This window comes from Scatophagus argus, chromosome 22, assembly GCF_020382885.2.
Source record: "Scatophagus argus isolate fScaArg1 chromosome 22, fScaArg1.pri, whole genome shotgun sequence".
Classification (NCBI taxonomy): domain Eukaryota; kingdom Metazoa; phylum Chordata; class Actinopteri; family Scatophagidae; genus Scatophagus; species Scatophagus argus.
Window position 1 is genome coordinate 15,450,402 of NC_058514.1, and position 20,327 is coordinate 15,470,728.

Sequence of the window (20,327 nt, forward strand, 5' to 3'; positions counted from 1 at the left end):
CCAATATGCTCCCCAGGTGCTTGATGCTGCCCACTGCTCCTGTGTGTGTTTCACTGCATGTAATTTGCTGGGTGTTGCATGTGTGTGTTCACCTAAGGATGGGTCAAATGCAGCAGACGAATTCAGTGTGTGTATGTAAAAATATATATACTGTCAATAAAGCTGATTCTTCTTCTTCTTCTTCTTCTTCTTCTTCTGTGAGTAACTTGATGGCAGGCCCAGTGTTCATTTCAGCAGCAGTTTTAGATTTAATGTAATTTTTTCCCTATATAATTTTTTTTTTGTCGAGTTTTTTGTCAAGCTCAAAATGTTTTAGCATGGTTTTGGTAGATGAAAAGTCAGTATATTTTAGTCAACCTTTATTCACATTTTCTCTCTCTCTCTCTCTCTCTCAGAGGCTCTGCAGGTCTGCATCTGAAAAGACCAGCAGTCTCTGCAGCATCAGCAGCTCCATGTTTGCACATTTTTTAAAAACATGATCAGACTGTTGTCTAAGTTGCACTTAAAAATACTGCAGATGCTAACTGCAAAGCACACCATGTTCAATACTTGCCATTAGACTTTTTATGGTAAGGGCCAATATGTGAAAATTCAGTAACTGAGTTGCTTTTCCACATATATAAATAAATAAACTCGCTGGCTATTAATGCTACTGCAGCATGATGTGATGCACATTTAGATACATTGGGCCACAGGTGTGAAAGGTCACCACGGTTTTTCCCTACATTTCATTCTCACTCACACAAGTTATGAATTAACTGTCAGCCCTGCGTCTTTCACTCGCAAACTCTAAAGTTAAGACATTAACCCAGCCAACGTTAGTCTAGAAGCCAGGCTCATTCATCCATTCCAACTGCAAACTAAAAACTTTCTTGTGAGAAAAATTAGCTTCCTGCTTATATGCTTGTTGACATAGCTGACTACCAAATAACATTGACTAAGGACGCAGTGCAACTTGTTATTCAATTTCATAAGCTTAGTTGACCTTAGGACTTACAGTTAGCTAATTTACCAATATATTATATATAATATTATATATTAATATATATTAATAGCAGTGCAATTAGGTTTATCTTAAGGTTGCTTGTATTCTTCTCACTTGATTTGTAATTTGCATCTCATTTCTGTAGATATAGAGTGTAGTGAAAGACAAAAAGTACCATTCGTTTTTTAAATGTCGATAGACCACCACTAATGTTTTGGTCCCATTCCGTCTCATCATTGAAAACAAAACATAAAGAGATTGGCTGTAGGTAAAAGAGACATTACTGTGACATCACTGTGCAATTTCCCGTGGACTGAATGTTTTTGCAGTTACACCAACTGAGTGATGCCAGTTGATTTCATCACATTAGTACCAATAGTCACATTCTGTAAACCTAATCCAATATGGACTCTGTTCAAGATGCCTCTGGAAATTAATCAGCATCACAAAGTTTTGTTTCACTTCTGCTTTCTATTGGTAAATGTTAACATGTTAACATGCTGAAATAAGGTGATAAATGTTTTGGGAACACAAAAGTCTCAAAAAAGTCTCACACACACACACACATGCATTAAAAGTGTTTTGTGATCTTTCATTAGATCTCTAATCATATATAATCATGTAAGTAAATAAAAAGGATGCGGTTTGGCAGGAATATGTGAGGAGTGAAGCACTGTGTCTGAGCCTGCACGATTGCATTAAAGATTGACAGAATGTTTCAGGTCAAAGAAAATATTACCAAGATAAACAGGTTCAGCTAGGAATTGTAGGAGGGCGTACCTCTTGCTCTCATTATAAGCACCGCAACCTCACAAGCTGTATCCTTTCTTGAAACAATGCGTTGCGTGTCTGTGTGTGTCCGAGGCGAGTGGTTCAGGGTGCCCTGTGGTGGCCCCTCTGCCTCCGTCCAGTCACTGGCATCTGAGGCCCTGCGGCGTTACCATCAGGCGAAGGAGCATGAGGATGGAGACAGGGACATGGAGTTCACCATCCGGAGGTGTTGGCATGGAGAGCTCCTCCAGCCTGACGACAAGGCAGACGAAGTTCTGGAGGACAATGACTTCGTGCGATTGGGTATGGGCCTCCAAGTCATGTATTTCCATATGCAGATCACTAAGAGCTAAAGCTTTTCTAGAGATTATCATTTGTCTTTGCAGTCTTTGCGGGAGAAAGTGACAGACATGATTCTTCTCCACTGGCAATGGAAATGTATCCTTCCTCTTATTTTTAAAGCAATTTAAAAAGACGACTTCAGTTTTTTATTTTATTTTTTTTTAAAAAAGGTAGCAGAAATGCTGCAGTATGTACAATACTGGTCAATAGTTACAGGAACCTGGAGCAGCTGATGACTGTTCTATACACCGTCACACTTAGACTGAACTAGTCTGCTTGAGAAATAACTTCCAGACTGTCCCTGTATTCTGTACTACACTAATAACCATAAACTACTGGTTGCTAGGACAACCACACTGAAGAGCTGAGTTGACTGATACACAAGAGTGTACAAATGTAAACAAATCTTGCTGGAGAGTGCAAAAATATCAGTAAAGATTGTAATCACCACTGAGTGTGATAAACCACCGAGCCTAATAAAATAACTATATTAGGTCTTTCACAGAACTAGGCTCTCGACAGTGTCTGCACATCTGGTAACATCCAACAAATAACAGCACATTAGTGTACAACATTTTATGATTTGTAATCATCCATTGCTCCCTTGTGGGTGCTCACAAGGTAGTCCAGAATGATTGGGGGCCTGTGGTGTTGTAGCCCCAAAATGTAACTTTTATGGGGTAAAAAAAAAAATTCAGGGTTTAATACAGAGTGACCCAACATTCCTAAATGAGCAAGTACTTGGTGACACTGGTGAGGAAAAAACTATATGCACTGCAGCATTTATTGTTGACATCTGAGTTAAATAACAATTTATTTGTTCACAAACAACAACAAAAAACTGCTCCATTTGAAAAACAACCAGCATTCTGAAATTTTGTTTCACTTCTGCTTTCTATTTGGAAATGTTAACTTGCTAACATGTGGAAACATGGTGATGAATGTACTTACTGTATTTACTCAATACTTATCCTTTTGTGCATGTAGAAGCAGCCTCAGGCCATGTTGGTAAGACACAGAAAGGCACACACACACACACACACACACACATACACAAAGTAAACACCTTTTGTAATATTACACTGAATATATAATTATATATAGTCATTTATACGTTTTAAGTTCTGGGTCTACTCTTAGTCTTAGGTCAGATATAAGGGTACTTTGAGCTCTTATAGATATGATAGCGTCTGACCATTGAGGTCTTTATAGGTCCGGACTTGACGACTGTAACGCCCTTTACTCAGGCATCAGTAAACATAACATTCACAGACTACAGTCAATCCAGAACGCCGCCGCCTTTAACTCATACCAGGAGAAGTGACCACATAACACCAGTACTAGCTGCCCTTCACTGGCTTCCTGTGAGCTTTAGTATTGATTTTAAGATTTCACTTTTGGTTTTTAAAGCTGTTAATTGTCTGGCTCCCTCTTACATACAGGATCTTTTAATTCCATATGAGCCTGAACACATCCTGAGATCCTCTGGCGAGGCCCTCCTGTCAGTCCCCAAATCCCAGCCAGTAACTAAGTACTTTGTAACTGTGAGTTCCGAAAGGTGCTGTATAAATAAAGTTAAGATTATTATTGTTAGATTATTAGATTAGCCAGATTTGTTGAGTTTGGTGGAATGTCACTTTCTTTCAATTCAATTCTTGTTTCTTTTTAGTTCAGTTTTGTTTCATATTTGAGAAACACGCCGTTCTTGTCTCAACGTGCTGTTCTCTATTGCGTTTTCTTTTCAAGGGAGGTAATTGAGTTGAATTCCTTCCTCAGTGAGCTTGCACAATTATGAATAAAACAATCAATTTGGACAGGACTGCAGTCGGCATGAGACTCTGCCTTAGCATTGGAGTTGTTCTGTTACAGCTACTAAACATTTCCTTAATCTGCTGCAAACAGGCAAAAGTCTTATCAAGAACCTGAGGAGGTGGGTGTGTTGCTGTTACGTTTCTAAATATTGTAGATTTAAAAAAAAAATAATAATTGACCACATATGTTCACCTGCCTCTTCATGTTGGTTTTTGCTACTAGTACATTGTCCTGGATGGCAACAGTCTGACCACAGCTGACCTGGTCAACTTGGGTCGAGGCTTGTTCAAAATAAAGGTGAGAAAGTTCACTCATGCTTCTGAAAGCGAGACACAAAGTGGAGACAAACTGACGTCTGCTGTTCCGTTTCTCCTCAGTTAACGCCTGAGGCAGAGGAGGGAGTAGTCAAGGGCAGAGAGCTGATTGATAGCTTTATCAGAGAAAACAGAGGTATGTTGTTGTTGCTGCTCTTCGGTCCAACAATCTTACATGACTCATTTCAGATGCTTGAACAGTGTGTGTTGTGTTTTCACCGCAGTTGTTTACGGAGTCAACACTGGCTTTGGAAAGTTTGCACGCACACTTATTAAAAAAGAACAACTTGTGTAAGTAAGCTGTACATTTACTACAGGTATCAACAGGGTGCCAGAATACACCTTCCAAACACCGTACGCTTCAGTTTGTCTTTGAGTGTGGGTGGACCCAGGAGCAGGGCCACAGGGGCCGCTGCCCCCATAGCAAGACCTGTTATTTTATGGAGGATCTTGCTATGTAAAGTAGCTACTGCACATTTGGAGCCATTGCTTTAGAGACCGTAGAGTCGCCAGTCCGTGAGATGTTTCTGCATTTCATAGTGATCATCTGGTGCTTGTGCTAAAGCCTGCATTATCCCCCCCCCCCTACAGGCAGCTGCAGGAAAATGTGGTTCGATCACATTGTGCTGGTAAGTTCTAACTAAACACAACACCTGTTTAACAGTCACTTAAAGGAAAACATCTCAAGACTTTCAGTAATTAACTTGAATCTGTACAGATACATGTGATAAATTTACAGTCGACTTTGATCCAGATTTATCACCAGGTAGTCAACAGCCATTGTGTGTGTGTGTGTGTGTGAAGGGGTGGGCAACCCACTGAGTGTGGAGAGGACACGCATGCTGCTGGTTCTGCGAATCAACGTCCTGGCAAAAGGCTACAGCGGCGTTTCCAAGGAAACCCTGCTTGCTATGATTGCAGCCTTCAATGGTACAGTAGTTTTCTCTTCCGTTCTATTGTACTGTACACTATTCTATTCATCTTTAAGCGGCACTTTACCTTAACCCTCCTCTGACACCATTTTTAAGCATATTGGCTTTTTAAACATATTAAAGCAGTCATTCTCAAACTTTTTCTACAGAATATTTTCGAGCTCCTTGTTGTATGACAGTTTTATGAGGTTTTTTTATTTGTTGTTGTTATCTTCAGAAGAAATCTACTGGCTTGTCTTTGCGCTCCAGATGTGTTGTCACCACTGTCAGAAGCTAGTATTTTCAGATGCACAGCACACTGTGGTCTCTCCTCAGGACCCAGCGTTGCACTGGTTGAAGCCGAGGGCAGTATAGACTTTGTCATATTTTCTTCTCTTTGCCCTGGAAGTTTTGCTTTGAGTCGATGAAGATTCATCCTCTGTTGTAAGTTTAGCTGGAAGCCCTCTCTCAAACTTGTCCACGTTATGCCAGCAGTACTCAAGCATTCCTCATTCATATGTCTTGCAGTGCCCTGCCTGCAACAGCTTCATGCCCCCCCTAGAGGGCGCACCCTCTCCCAGTTTAGGAACCAATGGATTAAAGAGAAGAGAACAAGCAGAGACTTTAATTCATATTTGAAAGTGGTCAAAGTAAGCTGAAACTCATTAGGAACTTGGTTTCCAGATCTAGTGAGTTTACTTTGAGATTAGAAATGTATTTTGGCCCAGAGTTGATAGTGGATCATAAACTGTTGAGCTTCAAGGCTAATTGGGATTGTGAAAATATTAGATAGATTTTTTTTTTTTTTTTTTTTGTGCAGCTTTGAAATGGAGAGTGAAGTTGTATTTATGAATAATTAGATAGTGCTCATATTCAATGAATATGACAAGAAATATACTTTAAAAAATGTTATGTTTATCTCAAATGTAAACACATATTTTATGTGATTACAGCTGTGCTATATAATTTATGTGCGGTATATAGTTTACATATGTTTATTACATGTGTGTGTGTGTGTGTGTGTTGCAGCATCCTGTTTGTCCTGGGTACCAGAGAAGGGTACAGTGGGGGCGAGTGGAGACTTGGCCCCCTTGGCCCATCTCACCCTGGGCCTGATGGGGGAGGGCAAAATGTGGTCACCACAGAGCGGCTGGGCTGATGCCAAGGCTGTGAGTTTCTTTATGTTTCCTTGACTTGACTATGACTTAGAAGTCATTTTTTGTACCATTATGTCATAAAATACACTTTATAAAATGTACATAGAGGCTCTATCAAGTAATTCATAGATCTGTGGCAATTCATTAAGACCCCTTCAATATTGAATCTGACTTACTCAGTGAAGAGTTTTAATAAGTGTCATTGACAAAGCCACAAGACCAGGTTTTAACAAAAGTTTCTCCCAATACAAGAATTAAGCAATTTAGAAACGAGTTATGTTAATGTTTTTGATTGACAGATTTTGCTCTGGATACTCTGCAGCTTTTTTCCAGCAGCTGCCAAACTGTCAAGTCATGGAGGAAGATACACACGATTTTTCTCAATTTGGCACCCCAGACATTGTATTAAAATTAAGGCATTAATTACTTATAGACCATATATAAGTAAGTGTTTAAGACTCTGTGATGGGTGTTATTTCCGCAGGTATTGGAGGGCCATGGACTCAAACCTCTCAAGCTGAAACCAAAGGAGGTACTAAGATTTATTCTTAAAGGAATCTGAGGAGATAGGAGATGTGTTTGCATACAAATAATCTCTATATTCTTTTCTGTCTAGTAGAAATGTCTGCTGTTACTCAGAGATGATAGTAAACAGTGCAGGTGCAAAAAACCCTAAAAGTACACAGAAATGATATGAACATTTATTCCTGTTGCCTCAATAATGGAAGTACAGTTAATTAATTTTTGAACTGAAGACACTTGGCTGTTTTTACCTAGTTTGGATTTAATTTTTTTTTCTTTTTCAGTTTTAGATAATCTGGCCAAACTGTAAACTGTAAAACGGTGGTTTTAACAAACAGTGATTCTCTGTAATGCAACCTTAAACATGGATGTACATTTAGATTTTATTTGATCAGTATGGATTATTCTGATGACTCTGGTTGCTGAACAGGGAATCGCTCTGATCAATGGGACTCAGATGATATCCTCTCTGGGTGCTGAGGCTGTGGAGAGAGCCCTGAGTGTGGCCAGACAAGCTGACATCATTGCAGCCTTGACTTTGGAAGCCCTGAAAGGCACCACAAAGGCCTTCCACAGTGGTACCTATAGAACATTTATTATTCCCTGAGTGTTGACTGGAAGACAGCACATTTGAAGAGTTTTCCCTTTCCTCAGATAGCTAATCATGCGGCATGTAGCACTGTTGGAAGCTGTTGGCAAGTTGAAGAATAACATACATGAACATGATGAGTGTCACAGCACAGCGGTACAACAGCTTATGTGCATGTAGCATAGAATATGTCCAGAAAGCATGACATTTCAAAAAACAAACTGTGCAAGTTTAGACAAATGTTTTAAAAGAATTTCATAATTTTACATTGCAGTATTTTTATATGAACCAAAGGTGAAATAACTGGTTGGAAGGAGTCTCTCCTTGACAAGCCACACAGGATTCTAATGTAATGTTTATATTACCTCAGCTTTATGGAATGTTTAGTGGCTTTCAGCTTTGTTTTTTTTTTGTTTTTTGTTTGTTTTGTTTTAGTCTCCAATTTTACTGATTGTGTTAAGTCTCACTCCCCAACCAATTGGCACACAGAAAGTCAATTAGCTGGTAAACACAGTGGATCGTTTGCCAGCCACAAACCAGAGTTTGATAGGACAGAGCAATGAAGAGTATCTAACTTGCATTAATCAGGTGGCCAGAAACATGATCAATTAATGATCGGATGTGTAAATAGTTTGCTATTATATTTTCCATATGGACTTTATAAGGCAGTAATATAAAAATACTGACCTCTGTCTTTTCCCTGATCCAAAACACATTGCAAATGTCATTAGTAGTGTCTATTCTATTTAAAGGGAAAATAAGTTAGCAAGATGGGTTCACAATGCAAGTAGGCTCTGCTTGGTATACCCTTGTGATGCACGGATCAGTGGATCTGACATCATCCAAATCTGCATGTACACCTTCATCCACAATCCACTTTCAACCCTTTTTTGCCTCATTTTATGCTCAGATGCACGTTTCAACTAGTAAAGGGAGGTGGACACACCGCAAATGCACTTTTGCTATGCACTTTAGACCATGTGCTATGTTTAAATATGACCCACAGGGGAAAAAAGTGCTTTAATGTGTGAGGGCTGTCCTACTAGTTGACATTCAGGAAACACAATTCATAACACTACATTCATAGGATGAGCCAGCTCATCAGTGTGACAATACTGTATGTCAGGATATTTTGTCTTTCTTTTACATTTGAATGACATCAGTGAGGGTCACTTATGTATTTTTCTATTTTTGTCAATTGCTACAGATAAGTACTCTATTGTCCTGGCAGAATTCACTACTCATAAGAGCATGACCACATATTAGACCATTTAAGTACAGTAATGAACATAATTGTGTTGTAGCTATCCATGCAGTGAGGCCTCACCGTGGTCAGATGGAGGTGGCTGAGAGGCTTCGCTCTCTGTTAGACTCTGATGTCTTCCCTTCTCAGATCTCTGGTAGGACCTGCGATCACTAGCACAAATACTGCTGTTTAGGAATTCAGTGCTGATAATACCCATACACACTGACACAAAGTGTGACAGACAGACAACTTTATTTGTATATCCTATTTTTACAAGCAGTTTTTCTCAAAGGGCTTTGGAACTCAGTGGCGGGCCGTCAGGGCCAGCAAGGCCTTCTCTGCTGGCCTAAACACCATCAGAAGCACTGACCTACATTTACAACCTAAATTCTAATATTTGTTCCATGGAATTTTATTAATTTATTTCCAACAGTTTCTTCTCTTCATTTCGTATCATTTCTCTCGGCCGCACCGCTTCCAGTACGTGTATGCGGATGTTCGATTTTTGTCCAATCAGATTTCAGGCTCTATGTGTTGCCATGTCGGTCTAATCTGCCCAGGCCCTTCCAAATCAGTAATACTGGCCCACGCAATTTAGACTATATTAGCCATTGACTGTCTCTTTAACCAATCAGATTTTAGAATCCTCGCTGTGACGCTGTGAAGCGTCATCATTCTTCCGTCCTCTGATTGGTCGGTCAGAGCAAAAGTCACAGCCAGGTGCGACTAGCAGTTCTGAACTGCTCCGGATGATGTACGGTACATGGCATTGTTGCGGTTGTAGCGTAGAGGTATGGAGTTGTCTTAACTGTGTTTGTTGTTGTATTAATAATGGTAATTATCCTCAACACGCGAAATTAATCTCTCGCTACCGCGACGCCTTGTCATATTGCGTTTTTGGATAGTATCGATGTTTTTTTATATAGTTGCGACGTGATAGTGGTTGTATTAAGAGGTGGACTTTAGGTGGACTAAGTCAGGTACGTCCCCACTGAAGGCCCAGGTACCAAATGCACGGCCCGCCACTGTTGGAGCTACTGTGTTATTTCGTTGGTGTATTTTCAATGACTTGTATAATGGTGCTATTTGGTAGTGTTGTGTCTCTGTTCTTCCCGTAGAGAGTCAGAAAACATTCGAGCGTGTTCAGGATGCCTACACCCTCCGCTGTATCCCACAGGTACACTTTGTGTATGTGAATAACAGCATACACTGTCGCAGTTTCACAGTGTTGTTTCATTTCAGCTCTTCAGAGACAATGTTTAATTGAAAAATGTGATGCTGTCCAAGTGGAATCAAAACTATTTATTCTAATCCCTGTAAAATTGTCGTTTTGAACTAACTTAGTATTTCCGCCACTAATAACAAACGTCATGGAGTGAAGAAGGCTTTTATTTGCTTGTGTCTCTGGATGTTGCAGGTTCATGGAGTGGTGAATGACACGATTGCTTTTGTCCAGAATGTGATTTGCACTGAGCTGAACAGTGCCACAGACAACCCAGTATCCTACAGAAACGGCTTCCAACAGCCAAAATCCTAAACATTTGATGGGTGAAGCTTTTGAAATGTGATGATATGCTGCTTTTCTTTATCATATCTGATTGTAAACTAAAGGTTGAGGGGTTTTGTGCTGTTGGTCTTACAAAAGAAGAAATGAATTACAACATCTTGTGATTTGGGAAATTATAGCAAGACCTCTCATTATTTTCTGACATTTTATAAACAAACTGGCATTTAAATTGGAAAATAATTTGCAGATTGAGTGAAAAAGAAAAATTGTTAATGCTATGTGGTTTTATATTCAGTTTCATTAAAACATTTATAGTGATCAGTTTTTCTTCAGCTATCATCTTTTGAGATATTTTGTTAGATTTGTCAGGATAAAACTATAATGATTTACGTTTATTAGTGAGCTTTAGAGTTTCTGACAGCCCTTTAGTCTTTCAGTCTTTATGCTAAGCTAAGCTAAGCATCTAGCAGCTCCAGTTGTCTTTTCAGGGGACAGATATAAGAGAACCATCAGTCTCATATTCTTAACTCTTGACAAGAGATCAAACAAATATTTCTCAAACTGTTGCATTATCTTGAGCTTTCATGATGTTTAAACCTCCATCTTTATTTAAATTCCTTACTATAAATTTCCAAAAGTGTAAAGGCAATTTGGACATTGGACAGCAAGTGGAAGAATCAAAAGTAGACAAACCAGAGGAGAATGAAACACTGCAAATAGCATGTAGACAATAGTTTACACTTGGATTGTCATATTTTTAGAGACAAAAATTTATACATCATCAGAATAATTTGAAGAGCTTTTTTAATCACACAAGAAAAATTATATATATATAATATATATAATTATATATAATTCCAATTTACTGTATTATAATATTATAAATATACTGTATTATATATGACTTGATTTATTTTGTAAACATAGCTGACAGTCAGAAGTTAGTAAGTAAAATGTTCTTCTCATCTTTAAAGCTACTTATTCCCTAAAAAACTAATTTAAAGGTACTAAAGACATGTAACTTAGGCCATATTCCCTCTAGAGAATGTGATTTTACCTCAAGGTGATAGAGTTTTGCAAAGTACAAAAACTGACAGGTGCTTTATGTATCCTTAACTGATCTCCAGCTGGTATTTGCAGAGAGTGGGGAGACAATTTCTGGTGGGAATTTCCATGGAGAGTATCCAGCAAAGGTAACGTCACACTGAACTCACTGAGACCTATGTCATTATTGTTAGTATTATTTTTGCACCTTTATCCTCTTTAAGTGTTTCCCCTATAATTGTACTGGCCAAAAGTGAAGCCAAGTGGGCCAAACTAATAACTCAAATTAAACGTCGGTTCAGTTTTTCCCAGAGATGGTAGGTGGTGGTGGTGGTGGTTTAGGTAGTTCTTATCACACTTATATATGTTCAAATGTTCATTTTTCTGATTTCACAACTGCCAGCTGAGTGCTGCTTCTGAATGGGTCACACACACGTAAAGTTTAAATAACATTAGTCAAATTAACAGCAACTCTTTACTGTCAGTGCAATAAAGCTCCCAAATACATGTAAAATATGAATATGATCTGCTGCCAGATCAAAGCAGTCCACCTAGCTAAATGGTCATAAACTATATCTTTGTTTCATGCCCTGCTGGCAATTTTGGCAGAACACCAAATGTAATCTCACCAAGCCACAGAGTGAAAAAGGATGATAATTCGGCATTAGGTGGCTACCACCCAGTTCCACTTTGGATTGTGTTGTCTTTAGTAAATGTTTTGGATTTAACGCTGGGTATGACTTTGCTGTTTCAGGTCTTGGACTACCTGGCCATAGGTGTGCATGAACTGGCCAGTATAAGTGAGAGGAGGATTGAGAGGCTGGTGAACCCGTCCCTCAGTGAACTGCCTGCCTTTCTCGTGAAGGAAGGAGGGTTGAACTCTGGCTTTATGATTGCACACTGCACTGCTGCTGCCTTAGGTGTGTCATCATAAAATGTAAAAAACTGATCCCATGTCAGCTGTATTGGTTGCGATTTTTCTGTGTTTGTTTGGGGGTTGCATTCTTGACAAAATGGCTCACGTCTTTTAGTGCACCACCCAAAAACAAAACAATTCCTAATTACAAACAAAAGTGGAAGTCAATAACAAGCCCCTCTGTGTAAATTAGGCACAGCATTGCTATGAGCCAAATGCTAATTTCAACATGTTCACACTGACAATATTGACATTTAATGAATTTAAAGTTTAACACGATTACTATTTTACTTAAATGTGTTAGCATGCTAACTTTTGCTAATTAGCACTTCACTAGCAATGACCACACCACAACAGTTTGTAATTTAAAAGTTTAATGGAAATTAGAAGGTTATTTAATGTCGAGGATAGCTGAGTGGATGCAGGTGGGAGGAGTGAAGGTGGAAGAAATGTGCCATTTGTTAGTCTGGTATGGGAGGATGTGCTGAAGGCTGGGTGGAGAGGGGTATGCACCAGATGATTCAGCAGAAAGGAATGAGGGAAGATAGGATGAGAGCATGTGGATAGGAATGAGCGGAGATCGAAAAGGAGTAGATATGAGGCAGGAAGATGAATGGATAAAGGGAGGGCAGGGTGGGTCCATAGATGGGTAATGAAACTGTACATGGACGTGATGTCCACAGAAGGGAATGGCAGCTGGTATGTGTCGTGGTATGCTTTGAAACAGTTCCAGCCAGATAAGCAGGCTGAGAGAGTGCTCAGGACGTTTGATGACGGCTCCGTATGATGTGTCGGTGAGGTTTCTATGCTGTAAAGCAGGTTGAATGTTGTGGCTGGAAACGGTGGGACTGGCACGAGATAAGGATTTGATTCAGGGGCCAAGCATCTGAACTTCTGGAATGAAAAATTGAACAATGAATTACAAATGCTGTTGTGGTAACCTGGAATGTGGGCTGGTGTTGAACCAAGATAAATGTGAGTGTGGACAAATCTTATGAGAGCAACATAATGAGACTAATCTTAGTTTAGGTACAACTGTCTTGTTATCAGAGTGGATTAGAAGGAACTCATGAATGTCTGAACAACATTTCATGCCAATCCATGCAACATGTTTCAAAATTCAGATCACTGAAGTCAGTAGGATTTGTCCTCTGGAGACCATGACTATATCATAACAATACGTCCAATACTCTTTCAGTGGTGGACCAAAATGTACTGGATGTCGGACTCAATATGATAACGGTTTACTGTAATAGATAAGCTTACACCATCCATGGGTATTAACAATAAAATGCTCCCTTCAATCTTTGAGCTCTGAATCATAAACTCGCTGTCCCATCTAACCATTTCTACAGTGTCAGAGAATAAGGTTCTGTGCCACCCATCCTCCGTTGACTCTCTGTCCACCAGTGCAGCAACAGAGGACCATGTGTCTATGGGCGGCTGGGCTGCCCGCAAAGCCCTGAGAGTGGTGGAGCATGTGGAACAAGGTGATGCACCACCTGCACTGAACAGATAAACAGTTCTTTGTTCTTCTGCTAGCCTAGCTAACCTGTGTCTCTGTAATGCAGTGCTGGCCATAGAGCTGCTGGCTGCCTGCCAGGCCTTGGAGTTCCTGCGCCCTCTTCAGACCACCACTCCTCTGGAGAAGGTCCATGAGTTGCTGCGCTCTGTGGTCAGGTGAGACACACCTCAGAAATTGGCAAGCTAAGTGCTGGGTGCTAATCAGATTTACATAAGGTGGCCAAGCAAATTACTTCCTGCAGTTTGACCTTTTCTTTTTCACATATAACTATATCATCACCTTCAGGACACGCCTGTCAAATATATTTCCGTACAGAAGCACCAAACAGACAGATGTTCAGAATGCAGTTATGTAGTTAGTGTATCTTGCTCATTCTTCCGCTGTTGATGGTAATTTTTACATTTTAAATTTTAAAAATATCAAAGACGTGTGACGAAGAAGTGGGGGACGCGAAAGCACCCGTTTAGGGGCTGACGGACAGAATGACACATTGTGCTCGTCACCCTCCTGTCTGTGTTGGTGTGGGCATGCTGCTAAAGGCTCAAAGGGGAAAGCAAGATATGAACCACGAAGCCCAGTTTGGGTAACAAACCTGAGTTTGAATGCTTATCAAACATTAAAACACTTTGAAATTAAATTTCTCAGAGACAGAATTTTGGAATCTTAAAAGCTATCATTCAGAAATGATTTTGTCTTGTGTCTCACCAATTTTGAAGTGGACAGTGGATTTGGTATAATGCTGCACGGCATTAACGTTCTACTGTGCTACTATGTGTGTGTGTTTCATTTCATTCGCCAGCAGCAGTGTGTGGTGCACGTCCACAGCCCGCTGAATACAGCAATTAGTTTAATTACATTTCTTTAATAGAAATAGGAAACTTCATAGTTCCCTCTTATGAGAAATAAAAGCATGAAGCCATATTTTGTACATCCAGAGTACTGTGATGATGTCCTCACTAATCCCCGTCTCTCCAGGCCTTGGGACAAAGACCGTGTCATGAGTCCTGACATCGAAGCCGCTCATTCACTCGTCAGGGAGCAAAAGGCAAGTCTAACACAGCAGGGGTGTTATAATGGCATATTATAATGACTTCATGGTTTGGGTTTTGTTTTCTGCTTTCAGGTCTGGAACACAGTGCAGCCTTACATGGAGGAATACAGGAAGAAGCTGCAGACATGAATGTCTACAGATGCCACAGGCTACTGTTTTTTCAAGGTTTATACCAATTATTGGTGATTAAGGAGACCAATAACCAATATATATTTGCGGTAAAAATCAAAATCTAAAATTTTGAAAAATCATTTGTGGAATATAACTAAGTATATTTACTCAAGTATGGTATTTAGGTTATTGTGTTTATACTCATTTACATTTTGAAGTTAAATCCTATACTCTGAGGGCTGTATAATCTATCTAAATCTAGATTTATGAGGCTGAAGTGACATTTTATTCCCTTTACTGCAAGCAAGGTAATATCTGCTGCCTTACCTTTGAAACACAACTCTGCTTGCTTAGATAGCCAAGAATCAATGAGCTGACACCAGCCAGGAACGCTATATCTTAATCTTATAAAAACGAAATCATGCATATTCTGATTGTTTTGTGGTGAATAAAAGGGGTGAAACGTCTCTTTTGAATTTTTATTCAAAGGATTTACATAACATTATAGCACATGGTAAACTGTGTGAACTTACAAAAGAGCTGCATGATCTGACATGACCGTATTAACGGGGCTTGTCTTGGTTCAAACAGAGAAGGTGTTCAAAAATAAGCATCCAATACAGCACTTCCCCCTATTCCCCCAGCCCCCAAAAGGAAGAAGAGGCATAAAAGCAAACACATTACAACACACATACACAAAAAGAAAAGAGTCACTAAATAACATAACACTAGCCTTAAAAATAAAGCCTCAATTTCCCAGCTGGTTTGGATGCACTCCAAAACATTTGGTACCTCACAACTAGAAACTACACTTTCTACTGATCAGGTAGTGATTTCTCTGTACATGAGGGTTTCTGCAGACGCCCCCCCCTCCCCCTCTGTCTGATAACCTTTACCCTGTGGTGAGGTCACAGGTCATCTGGCGAACGTGGGCCTGGTAAGGAGCCGCTGTGAGTTCAGGCTCAGGTTAAGGCCTCGTCAAGAAAACTGGATCTGTTGTACAGTTGGAATCTGCAACACACATACAGAGTTTAGTTGGAGACGATGAGCTTTATCATCTAACTAACTTATCACCCCGTCCAGTTCAGTATTGGATCTTTGGGCTTGTTTTCAACTAGCCACCTGCTGCTGCCTCAGAGTGTAGTTTACCTGTTGATATGAGGTGGTGTACACCATGACGTTCTGCTGCTGACCATCTGCTGTGATAATCCCAGCCGGCAGCGGATTTGCTAATGAAGGGAGAAAATGTATGTTTGTGAGATGTTAAAGGGCAGACTGAGAACACAGGGGGAAACAGACATACATGAGGACAAATATGCAAATGTTCACCCTAAATCTGAAGCATTTTGACTTACTGAAGCTATCATCTGTGAGATCCTCTCCCAGGCTTTCTCCCACTGCCACCCCTGGGATCCCTTTCTCCCCCTTCATGGCCTGGAAAAAAACACCACAGAAGAGGACATCACACAAGTGAGCAAAGCAACATCTGGAACTGAACAACAACGTGGTATAAACTGGAAATGAGTCATTATAAAAAAATTGCTACACTGACTGAAATATATATTAAAAACCAGCTTTGGTGTCATAATGTTTTCTTGTGGTTTTAACCTGAGTAATGCCACAACCTGAGTTAGGGAAATCAAGCTGCTTTTGAACTGATTAAATTGAAGGAATTTACACAGCTCCACACAATCTATGACTCAACACATCTGGCAACCCAGCTGCTTCGTGCTCTGTCTGTTGCCAGCTTTCCTGCCCAGTTTGGCTGCTTTAAATCACAAGAGGCAGAGACAAAATGCTAAGAGGGCAGACAGGCTAATTGGTCTAGTTAAGATTATTGTTTATTTGTTCAAATCTCTGTATTGAATTATGTAATCATACAGTTTTTAATATTTAGAAATTTGGACGAGAATCTAACAAAACTGGGCTACTTTTGAGCAATAATTAATACTAGAATACAGCAGGCAACATTACATCTAAACCCATCCAGATAAAAGAGTGTTTCTGTCAAACCTACAAACAGATAACCAAGCAGTAAACCATTATCCTACAAGTGCAATATTAAGGACTACTTTCTGGACTACCTCATACTTGCACACACTTGCACATGCATACTTAGGCTTCTATATGTTAAAACCGGTTTCTTATTTAAGGTTTAGCTTATTTAAATGTGTAGTTTTATATTCTTTTACGTTCTATTTTCTGTTTAGCTTATATTCTATTCGTACTTTATATATATATAGTCACTTAATGCTCCCGGGACCTGAGTCCTAATTTCGTACCACAAACGTGAATGTGAGCTGGTATGACAATAAAGTTCCTTGAATCCTAATACAATTACGACGGGCTAAAGATATAACATAAAAGGAGTGTAACTTATGTTGTCACTTGGACCTTAGCTCGAGTCTCACCTCTCGGAACTTCTGCAGGTAAAGCTTCAGTGGTTCCACGTACATGTCGAAGCCCAGCGTGGACATGGCGAACAAAATGTCCTCCCCGTTGATGGTCTTCCTCTTCTCCTGGTGGCAACGTTCGCTCGCCTCTGATGTGATGAAGCTGATGAACTCGCTCACACACTCCTGTACACACTCTTTGGCATCTTTTGCAATCTGTGGAGAACAGAAATAAAAAATTGCAGAAAGGTGTCTTGAGATAAATGGCTATAAGCAATAAACTGGTATTTGTGTTTATACTAAAATTGCAGGAGAACTGAGAATATGATAAAAAAGATTCCATTTTTTAAAAGTGATTATTTTAAGTGCAATGTAAAATATTCTAGTGGGCTACCACAGAAGACTGATTGGTATTTTCACAAAGTTAATGAAAATATTTATCCCCTATTTTTGAAATGACAAGTATTTCAGCACTTCTGTTTTTCTCAGTGAGGCAGACAGAGCACATGCGATTTTAACATTTTCAAAAAAAAGTAATAAATTTCTCTGTGGAAAAACAAACATATTAGAGAATCGTCTTCTGTTACTTGGAGACAGACAAAAATGTTTACCTTAGAGGTGTAAACAGTAAAAATTTTGTTAAAAAAACAAACTGTTGCTGATTCTAAATAATACCAAAAAAGGAACTCTTAAATATTGTTAATGAAACACGGTTTCTTGCTGCATCCCTTCACTCTCTCGCTCACCTTTCCAGTCTGAGGAACAGCATTCTTCATGATGCGAGCCACATTAGCAATAGGAAGATAGATGTCCTGCTCCCTGAAGTTCTCTTTGATGCCGCTGTCATCGTGGTCATTCAGACTCTCCTCTGCGTCGTCTGCAGAGAGCAAACACACAATGAGTAAAGCTCTTTGTGACCAGAGCTGCTCGTTTCCTGACTATCCGCGCTGCATTTCTGCTGCTGCTCACCATCTTGAGACTGAAGAACGTAGTGACCGGATGCCATGTACTCTCCAGTGATGCCCAGCTGGGAGGCGTCGGTGGTTGAGCTGTCTCCGTCCATCTGCAACACACACCATGTCTTATTTAAACATCTGAAGCTATAGAAAAATACCTGCAAAGTCAACTATAATTGACTCTGTGGAATCACACTTGATATGTGACTTGACGGTTATTTACAAGACTTCCTACACTCCACACACACACACAAACAGGAAACGTTCTCCTTTGGAATTCAACGATTTGCTGTTTTCCTAAACTCTAAATACTGACTGAGATCATTTTAAGCAGGGAAAACTAAACTACGTACCCAGAGAAACTTGTTTACGGAACTTGGATTGCTTGTGGGCGGATGTCAAGCTACTCCAGATAAAATGCCAAAAATATTTTATGAATAAAAATGCAAATTTTCCTTAATTCCACAGTTGATCTCATGCCTCAATGCCTGAATTCGATCCAGGACAAACATTTAGTTTATAGCCTGGATGTTAACTAATACTAATTGAAGACGAACTGTTTGACTGATGTCACTGGTCTGGGTATGTCTCTGTGTCCTGTCCAACTGATTATGTAACAGTTACATTAAAATCATTCACGCATATGGATTTAGTTCACTTATCTCTGCTTTGAGCAACGAGTTTACTGATGGAGGTTATAAAAGAATTGGGGAACTGTTGCTTTCTTTGTTATTCATAATAGTAAAAATCTATACACTTAGCCTATGTAGGCTCTGAGAAAAGATCATTGCCCATACAAAGGCTCGATAATCGATAAACAAACACCGGAAGGACTTTTTGACGATTATTTCAATTCAGTTCAATTCCATGACCGAACTGATTAACAATTCTGACATGTCAACATACACACCTATTACACAGCCATCACTTCCTAAGAACGTCCATTTTCAAATTCAAATAAATAAGCTATGTTTGGTTTTGTTTTGCTCTGTCTGTATGTTACCGTTAGGGTCTGGTATTGTGCCAAATACTGCCATTAACGTTTAAGTTTTAATCCATTTTAAAGATACCAAATAAAAGCCAGAGGCGCTGCCTCATGTACATTTTGAAAAATGGACAATGAGGGCTGCCAAAATATTCCCTCCTTTTATATCTCACGCTGTTTTATATGGTGAAGTGTGTTTGCGGGCTGGAGGGGTGGGGATACACCGCGCCGGAAAATTCAGAATTTAGCACGACACGGAGATTTGCGAGCTATTTGTGTTAGTTAGCTAGCAATGTAACCTAAAAGGTAAAATGTGCTATCTAGACCGTTGTAAACACGCGGGGGGGTCAGTTGACGTTAGCCACACGCTAGATACTTTGATCCATGTTTAGCTACCGTATGCTAACTAGCAGATGTAACCCGCGGGTATATGCGATATTCAGCTAACGTTAGCTACTGTTAACCAACGAATGAAGCTAACTGGCCAGTTCGCCGGTCTTTTTAAAACTAATGAGTTCAGTGTAACGAATAGAGGCAGTCCAGCGGGCTGTTACCTTCTGCAGTTAACCTATTCAGGTATATTGTGTCCCTTGAATATATTTTCATTGTAAATCCACTGCAACTCGCGCCTGCTGAGACTGCGCCGGCCTGTTCTTTGTCGTACAGAGGAGAACGAGACATGGCCATGGCCGAAATGTTAAATAGTTATTTTTAAAGTTTCGCCCGCTGGATACTTCCTGATGAGCAGCCCTCACTCACTCAGACAACAAATAAAAAATCAGACAGAGACGGACATTTCCATTCGAGCTAACGAGAAATCGGTTAGCAATCATTGGCCGGAGCCAGGCACAAACCTGCAATGAAGCCCTGGTTGGTTACCTTCCTGAGACGGCTGTTTGGTTGGACAGAAAATGGCTGCGAAAGGACCAGTCCCAGCGCGGAGCCGCGGCTGCATTACCGTCTGTGACCGGTAGAGGGCCGTGCTACGTTCAGGGACTGCTCGCGAGCTCCTAACTCACAAGTTTAAACAACGTAGCAGTAACTGAAATTGTAACCGTGACTTGTGTAGTCATTTAGGTGTAACGATTTCAAGTGTTTCAGAATGTGTATATTATCAATTTCAGTTCAGTTATCAAGGCTAAGCACAGAGCCGCATTCCGAGGCGATGCAATGAGAAAATGCACACCAGT

At 40.0% G+C, this 20,327-nt stretch overlaps 2 protein-coding genes across 4 annotated transcripts; one reads left to right on the plus strand and one right to left on the minus strand.

Moving 5' to 3' along the window:
* The first annotated feature begins 1,785 nt into the window (after positions 1-1,785).
* LOC124053628 (histidine ammonia-lyase-like) lies at positions 1,786-15,270 on the plus strand. Of its 2 annotated transcripts, XM_046378959.1 has the most exons (20): positions 1,786-2,059; positions 2,143-2,194; positions 4,001-4,028; positions 4,133-4,207; positions 4,288-4,360; positions 4,449-4,515; positions 4,816-4,853; positions 5,029-5,154; positions 6,165-6,304; positions 6,777-6,824; positions 7,245-7,392; positions 8,708-8,803; positions 9,768-9,826; positions 10,067-10,147; positions 11,284-11,349; positions 11,955-12,120; positions 13,472-13,606; positions 13,688-13,796; positions 14,617-14,686; positions 14,765-15,270. In XM_046378959.1, exons 1-20 carry the CDS (start codon positions 1,822-1,824, stop codon positions 14,819-14,821), a joined length of 1,872 nt encoding a protein of 623 aa, XP_046234915.1. In that variant the 5' UTR covers positions 1,786-1,821; the 3' UTR covers positions 14,822-15,270. The 2 variants fall into 2 exon arrangements, with proteins under 2 accessions (XP_046234915.1, XP_046234916.1); XM_046378960.1 differs by lacking the exons at positions 1,786-2,059; positions 2,143-2,194; positions 4,449-4,515 and adding an exon at positions 2,271-3,642.
* nfyba (nuclear transcription factor Y, beta a) lies at positions 15,269-20,139 on the minus strand. Of its 2 annotated transcripts, none has more exons than XM_046378961.1 (7): positions 19,992-20,139; positions 18,166-18,259; positions 17,943-18,073; positions 17,215-17,412; positions 16,159-16,237; positions 15,953-16,032; positions 15,269-15,814 (listed from the first exon to the last, which is right to left on the minus strand). In XM_046378961.1, exons 2-7 carry the CDS (start codon positions 18,257-18,259, stop codon positions 15,782-15,784), a joined length of 615 nt encoding a protein of 204 aa, XP_046234917.1. In that variant the 5' UTR covers positions 19,992-20,139; the 3' UTR covers positions 15,269-15,781. The 2 variants fall into 2 exon arrangements, with proteins under 2 accessions (XP_046234917.1, XP_046234918.1); XM_046378962.1 differs by lacking the exon at positions 19,992-20,139 and adding an exon at positions 19,692-19,965.
* Between the last annotated feature and the right edge of the window lie 188 nt (positions 20,140-20,327).